The 7,848-nt window shown below is 40.3% G+C and overlaps 1 protein-coding gene across 1 annotated transcript; it reads left to right on the plus strand.

Moving 5' to 3' along the window:
* Window positions 1–348: 348 nt before the first annotated feature.
* PPDPFL (pancreatic progenitor cell differentiation and proliferation factor like) lies at window positions 349–3,785 on the plus strand. Its single transcript, XM_049822912.1, has 5 exons — window positions 349–444; window positions 576–672; window positions 1,627–1,716; window positions 1,808–1,907; window positions 2,316–3,785. The coding sequence occupies exons 2-5, from the start codon at window positions 618–620 to the stop codon at window positions 2,326–2,328; spliced, it is 258 nt and encodes an 85-aa protein (XP_049678869.1). The 5' UTR covers window positions 349–444; window positions 576–617; the 3' UTR covers window positions 2,329–3,785.
* The last annotated feature ends 4,063 nt before the right edge of the window (window positions 3,786–7,848 follow it).

Consider the following 7,848-nt stretch of genomic DNA (forward strand, 5'->3'; position numbering starts at 1 on the left):
TTATAAACAAAATAAAACCCTCTACTGAAACGGGTCCCTCTCTGCTTAGTCCCCCTCTTCCCCTTCCCCACAGGGCAGAGAACAACCAACGCAGCCGCTTCCCGCACTCCAGAAAAGGGCTCAGAGATGACACCCGGGAAGAGGGACCGAGGGGACCAGGACGGGCACTGGGGTCCGCCGCGGGCTCTCTCGGGCCGGGGCTGAGCGGCAGGCTGCCCGGGGGCTGGCTGGCTCCCCCCCTTCCCTTCCCGTCCCGTCCCGTCCCGTCCCGTCCCGTCCCGTCCCGCCCCACCGCCCCCGGGGCGGACCGCCCGCCGCCCGCCGCCGCGGCCCATATAGGGGCGGCCCGGGGGGCTGGCGGCACTCGCCGTGGAGGGCAGCGCGGCCTCGTTCCTCCTCCCTTCCTCGCTCCCTGCCGGCGGCTGCTTTCACCGGGCGACGCAGGTGAGCCGCCGGGCCGGGGAGGAGCCGCCGCCGCCGCCGCTGCGGCGGTGGTGGGCCGGGGGCGACGGTCCGCTCTCCGCCGCCCGGCGCGGCCCCCCTGCCCCGGTAAAGCGCGTCGTTTCCCCCTGCAGGCTCCTCCCGGAGAGACGCGACTTCCCCGTCGTGCCGCTGCCATGGCCTCGGTACCCTCCGCCGGCTGCCTCCTGGCCAAGAACCAGTACTATAGAAGTAAGTGCTCCGGGGGGCCGGGAGCTGCCCCCCCGCTCCCCCCAGCCGGGGGGGGGGGGGGGGGGGCTCCTCTGGAGGAGGGAGGCTGAGCCCCCCGAGGCTCCCCCGAGGAGGTGTCCGGATTGTTGCCCCTCAGGAGAAGTCAGAAAGTGTTTCTGGCGATGTCTGGATGAGCTGGAGGCAAAAGGGTGTCTTTGCCTGGTAGTTTTTAATTGCTCGGAGAGTTTTTCGTTATATCAAGGAACAAGTTTTAATGAGCGTCTGCTTCTGGTTATTCATCTACCTTTTTCCCCTCCCATTTAGAATTATTCATTAGGGATATGTAATATAATTTTTTTTTATTATTATTATTTTTTTTAATTATAAAACATGACATAGAAAAAGCATTAGCCCAGCAAGTCCTGGCTTCTAGCTGTACTTTGCATTTACTTTGCAGGCTTAGGGAGAACACAAAATCAACTCATGTTTTTGTTTCTGAATATGTCACTAAATAGTCACTGGTTTGAGAGCACATCTGGTGTATGAGGATCCCTCTGTACAGGATGGGCGCTGTAGTGCAAGTATAGCATTTAGTTGCATCGCAGTGGGAAGTACAGCTCTTAGGTTGGTTTGGATTTGAATGTTCAAGAATGGACTCCTTTGTTTTGATAGCAGTGTGTACGTGATCATAAGATTTGTCACTGATTTCAATGAAAGCTATGCAAACAGATCTCTATGCTTTTAAGTGAAGAGCAGATAGACAGAGAGATCAACTTTTATATAAAAGCTTTTACATAAACAACTGTAGTAGAATGGTATATATGATACAGAAGTTATACTTTGTAGCTAAGTAAACTTATCTTTTAGATTGTTTCCTCCAAGATAGCAGCAGGTCTGAAAATTCTTGGTATAGGAATAGTGTACTCTCTCAATGCATTTTTTTTCATTACGTGTGTCTCTGTTTTCCATGAACAGCAAGACAGAACTCGGAATCGAGTGTTTCTTCCAGCTCCTCCTGCTGTTCGGATGCTGTGAACATTACAGACCAGGACAAAACATTTCATGGTATTATTCCCTTCTTTCAAACCGTCTTCTGGTTTTGCCTGTTTGTAATTCAGCCAGTGTCTAATGGTGTGGGCTTTTTCTTGTTTGGCAGGGTTACCTGAGTTAATTGATAAATGTTGGTGGATAAAAAGCTTTTTCCATAGTGAACCATCTCCACCAACTGTTGGCAGAAAAACACTATCAGCAAGCAGGTGAGTCCTGTTTTTACATTCCATTTTCCTTTTGGTAAAAGTGTTACTGAACAGGTTGTCATCAGCTAAAACAATCTGGTGGGTGCAATGCTATTTTGATGACTTAAATAAAAGATACTGGAAGTATACAGCTATAGAAGCTTCCCATGTTTTCATTTTAATAAATCAACTCGTATGCTACTTCACATTAAGCAGGTGCTAGTGACTATTACTGTTCTACATTTATAGTGATATTTATTTAATCCTCTGCCTGTAGCACTTGCACACCCATTTATGCAGTTTACCCATTTTACTTTATGTTAAAAAACTGGTATGAGTGCATTCAAAAATACGTAGGCAGATAAATATATCTGAGGAGAATATGATGATAATTCTACTCATAATCTTTTTTTATATACATTTCTGCAGTACCAACCGTTGAATATGACAGCATGCTGGCTTTACTAACTGGGATACTACAGACAGACTTGTTTTTCCAAGAGGCTTGGGATCTTCCTAATGTCTGGGTTCAGCTGCAAGAAGAAAACAAAACCTTTAGGAGAGTGGAAAAGTGTGTTTTCAAAATATTTGTCAGTAGCTTAAATGATATTGCTTAATGAACATGTCCATGGCCTACCTTGTTCATTACAGACTTGCTATAATTTGAGATGTCTCTCTAATGGAACTCACCAGGTTTAAATATCCTGATGACTTACTTGGATAGTTAGAGAACAATGACAGTAAAAGTAAGATATTGTAGGTTTAGGAGAAGCTTAAGTACTGAATGACTTTGCAGTAGGTGATACTCTTATCAGCTCTATAGGCAGTCACACTGATGTAAACAAGATTCGGATATATAGTCCAGAGCAGGACTGCTATATGGTCCATGTTTTCTATCAAGTATTTGTGTACCAGTTACAGGGATTAAGTTTACAAGAATGCTTGTTAATAGCTTTGCTTTTAGAAAGCCCAATTACACAAAGAAACAGTAATTAGTTTGGTCTCTTTGTTCAAGCAGGGTGCATAGATCCGAACCTTAAATACCCAGGTACAACTTCCATTCATATCTACATATGTTGGTATTTGAGGACAGAATAGAAGAGATAGACAAGAAACCAGTAATCCTAATAGACACTGACAACTTCCAAGCAGAAGAGCAACCTTAATCAGAGCTGATACTCCTAGCTCTGTTTCAGATTACTCTCACCTGCTTTGCTGTGGCTTTAAGACCTACTTGTTCTCAAGTGACTAATCCAATCAATATTCACTGCTGTCTGTCAGCTTAGTTATGTGCTAGACCTGCCAAAGTGTTCAACTCAAAGTAATCGCATTAATGTTATTAACCAAGTCTACCTTTGCCATAATTCATGCTCTTGAATAATGCTGTAACATAGCTTCATTTGGTCTTCAGCATTGCAAAGCAGTACATCAGATCGTTCATTCTGCTGGGTATGACTGAAATGCATCAGAGGTCATAGAAAATAACAAGTGTTTGGCTGGATTATATAATTTCTGTGAATTATCTATGCAATTTTTTGATGTACTATCAGTAAAGCTACCTGGCCTTTGTCCGTTACCAGAGGAACTAACAATGGCAAACATTAATCTATGATGAAAAGCGTTGGCTACATTAATGGTTGTTAGTTATGCATAACTCCAGCGTGTATCAAGTGACCGCTTCAGGAAGCTTACAGTTTTTGTGGACACAGTAAGTGCATGGCACATGACAACAGAAAAGAATACAATTCTGAAAACATAGTTTTAGGCATCTTTAAATTGACTTGTTATGCATCTTTCTTTACTGCTATTGTGTAGTTTCATCTTTGTCCTTTCTCTAAGTGTACAGAATGAACTATATTTTTATACTAAATTTTTTTATTAATAAAGATTTAATCAGTATTTGGTCTGACATATTTTTGGCCTCTAATAAACCGAACTGGTGTTCAGTGTTGTTGGTGGGTGGTTTTGGGTTTTTTTGGGGCATGTGTGTGTGTTTGTTCATGTGAAGTATTAGTGAAATTTAAAACACCCACTGTGTTGTGTGTCACATTCTTCCTTTAGTCGCTTAAAGTCTTATGTGAGGTGAAAAAGGAATGGTAGCATGTAAGCTAGGAAAAAGACCTTAACACCTTTTTCTATAACATCATGTTGTAAAGGAAGGGGGAAAAAGAAAGACTTTCTAGTTGCAAGAAGGTGATTGTATCCCTTTTTGAAGATGCTTGAAGTCATAGAAGAAAGAAATGCTGTAGCCTGTATTGTATGTGAGAAATGCAGGATTCAGAAATACCATGGAAAAGTACAGTGACAAGCTTCCATATTGCTTGCTAAGCTTAAGCTGCTTCTGTCCCTATATAGTCAAAGTGGGGTACAGAACATGCTGAAAGAGCTGATAAGCTGTTAAGACCCACAACAAACCCCACGCCAAAGCCACTTTTTTTTTTTTGGGGGGTGGGGGAAGGCTGGAAAAACAAGAGGAGGGGGACTGTGTATTGTTTGCATTCATCTGCTTAGCCCCTGTCAACTAGTTGTTTTTGTAATGGCATGAGGGTGATGGAGAACTGTTCTGGAGAGGTGCCCTCAACACCATCTCCATCACCTCTTACTGTGATCAGCTCAGCATTGGAGCAGCAGCACCGCCAACTCATAGTTATTTGTGCCAGTTCTTCAAAGTATAGTTACCCTGCAATGAATCAACTCTATTAAATAACATCCGGTGTTGCTATGACAAACTCCTGAGATGATATGGGTAAATGGGACATTAAAATGCTTGCTGTCAAAGGGCTGCATTTTGTTACATCATGGTAATAAGAAAACATCAATTTTCTTGAATTAAATGTCAATATAATGTGACTTTGTGGGGGGGGAAAGTGAAAATTTAAATGATTTAAAGAGAAGCTGAGAGAAATATGGTCAGGAAACTATATTGTATGGTTTAAATGCAGCTTAGAATAAGAAAAACAGGAAGATAATATGATTTCAATACCTATCTGGGTAAGACAGGTACAAATGTTTGATCAAAGATTAATTGTAGTAGAAACCTCTGTTTTCCTGTTAAAAGGACTATAGGTAGGGATCTATTTTGATGAAGTTAAATGTATACCGTTATCCATCTGGAAAAAATAAGTGTCAGAAACAGGACTTGTACCAGCATGTAAGTACTAAGTTAGATCCAGCTATCATCGCCAAGGTAGGAATGGAGAGATGGACTTGAAAAAGACTCTTTTTTTTCTCAAATGCACATATCGTGGTGATATTCAGTAATGGGCTTCTATTTCTTTCCTAAAAAGAAAACCTGAGTCAAAATCTACTGGTCCTAGTAATACCCCGTTTTAGGAGTTAAAATAAAAGATAAAACTTATGTCATTTGTTTTGGTTCAAGAAGGGTGCAGTCTTGCTGTTGAGCACATTTAGAGAGAGAAATTCATTACCATGAAGCAATTTTTTCCCCGTTTTTCGTGGTTTGAAAGAAATACCATAAAGTTGCATTTCTTTCCAAGGATTTTCTTGCCCATAGGTGAGGTAAGCAATACTACATATTGTGGATAGACAGTAGTAACCATTACTTGTAAAGACTATAGCTATTGCTATGAAATGGGATTTTTTTTTTTTTTTTTTTGGTATACAAGCCTTTTCTACAGAAGTAAAAATGAAAAATGAACCTATTTAAGAAACAGGTTTTCTATAGAAGAATGATCAGCAAATCAAACATCAAATCAAACTCAATTTGAGTTGTTAGGAATAAGTGGTTTTTTTTCTAATATGTGCAGTGATTAAGACTCCCATAATCAATGTGCTTTAGCATTCCTTTGTAACTTCTTTGGAAGGCTCATTTCTGTTTGTGATATTACAACATTCTGATATTTTAAAAAATGTGCAAATCCCTCTTTTTTCCATGATCTTAACTAATCATGCGTTATTTCTTCTTGAAAGCAGACTCTCTCTTCTTGTCAATTCTCAACTCTTCTGCAAAGGAAACCCAAGTAGGGTTCATTCACCCATTTCTACCAGGATTAATGCTGTTTGCAAAACATTTCTCAGGTTATTGCACTTGCAGCTGGTGACTGTGAAAATTTTGACCATAACCATGTTCGGTGTCCTGTCTGACTCTTCAGCGATGGAGGGATTCTGTCAGATTTCTCTTGTTGTGCACTCTGTCATATGCCATTTTAAGCTGTTCTGGCAGTAGCAGATGTGAAATATACTGTATGTAATCACTGGAAGATAGGTGTTTGTAATAGAAAGAGGCTATCACTAATAGGGAAGAGAATCAGGTCAGTATATTGGGAAGAAGTCAGGGGAAAAGCATCTTTTTTCCTTTTTTCCACTTCTATCTCTCTCAGAAACTGTGGAGGAAGAAATCACTGTTTCCCAACCTTAGGCCAAAAGAGAAGATTCAGCTCCCATTTACAATACCCAATGGTACGTTCAGAGACACTCTATTGACTTTTTCTCAAAAACAGAATTATAAAAGTGCTTGTAGTCATGATGACAGGACATGATCTAGACAGAGATACGATATTTATATTAGATCAGCTCATAACAGGAAAAAAAAAAGGGGCTTGTACACTCAAAGAGTTGTTGCTTTTCTTAGCTGTGTCAGCTACTACATGTCCTTAAAACTTTGCCGTCTTTGGCTTCAGTAAAATTAATTCTCACTTGTATCTGTAAAGCAGAACCCATAATCTCACTTTACTTGTTTAGTTGAGGTAGAAGTATTGGGTGCAAGATAAAAATGTATTGTGAGTTTGTGAGGTGCACTGAGGTACAACCTCTACCAGAACGGAAGAGGACTGACAGGAACTGGCTGGACATCAGTCACCCTACTGGGATCACCTCCTGCACAGACTGAGGCAAGGATGTCCAGGAGAAATGCATCAGTACTGGGAATAACTTTTTAAAAAGACATTACTCTGTTTTTTGGTTTTTTTTTTTCTTTTTTTTTTTTTTTTTTTTTTCCCTGTTTCTCTTTTTGCAACAAGTGAAAAACCATCTCATCCTGACTTTGAAGTAATCAGTACTGGAAAGCCTGTAAAACACTCTAGTAAAATTTTCAATGGTTGATCACACTGACCTTTAAAGATCTTCCCCATCGCTGCCAGCTTGAATTTCTCTGTGAACAGCAGTTCAGGGGTTAGTCAGGAATGCATGACTCAAATAACAAGCAAAAAGTTTTAACCTGCCTATTCCAACTCCTCTTCAAGGATCTTGACAGTGATTTCTGAAGAGGTTGTATCATTTTGTTTAATCTCCAGCTACACCGACTTCAAGAAGTATTTCAGCACAATAGGAGTGGATCAATAGGTGGAAGCAGCTGGAGATACGCTTTTTACTTCTGTGAGTCAAAGCTAAAAGCCAGGCTCTTAGAGTATGTTTCCCACTCTGTAGTTTACTTATTCCTGATTGGGTGAGGACATACAAACTATTGCCAAGTAAGCCAAAGGACAAGAAAAAAGGTGATAGTGCAGTTTCAGGGTGGCATAAAAATGTTGACCAGTTTGAAATTCTGGTCCCTAAACCACATGCTTTAACTCGATTCACTTGAAAATGGAATGTAATGAATAGATTCTTTAATATCTCAAATCATAACATGTTGAAAGAGTTCTACCCATTGCAACTAACTACTTGTATGAAATAATACACAATTTCACATTTTTTTAAAAATTTCATTTTAAAATAATTTTCAGTCCTCTCTGATGACATGTATTGTGCAATTATTTGTGTTTAATTCCATTGTCACATTATATATAGAGTAGCTTCTTCATCTCAGAAAAACCACTTTAAATTTTGAATAAAATTTTGGAACCTATAATAGGTTCTTACAGTAAACCTGTTTTAGATATAATCTATTTTTCTAAGAACCTCTAAATTGCAAGTTTCACTGTCTCATAATAGTGCAGAAGTGAAAGGATAATACTAGCTGTAAAATACACAATGAAATAAGTTCCTTTGAATAGGTATTTTC

This window comes from Accipiter gentilis, chromosome 2 (genome assembly GCF_929443795.1).
Source record: "Accipiter gentilis chromosome 2, bAccGen1.1, whole genome shotgun sequence".
NCBI lineage: Eukaryota > Metazoa > Chordata > Aves > Accipitriformes > Accipitridae > Astur > Astur gentilis.

What these genes read in the sequence shown, in the direction of transcription:
- PPDPFL (XM_049822912.1), top strand. Translation starts at nt 618, where the DNA reads ATGGCCTCGGTACCCTCCGCCGGCTGCCTCCTGGCCAAGAACCAGTAC. An exon ending in CAAGAACCAGTACTATAGAA is followed by an intron (nt 673 to 1,626) that starts GTAAGTGCTCCG and finishes TTCCATGAACAG; the next exon opens with CAAGACAGAACTCGGAATCG. An exon ending in CCAGGACAAAACATTTCATG is followed by an intron (nt 1,717 to 1,807) that starts GTATTATTCCCT and finishes CTTGTTTGGCAG; the next exon opens with GGTTACCTGAGTTAATTGAT.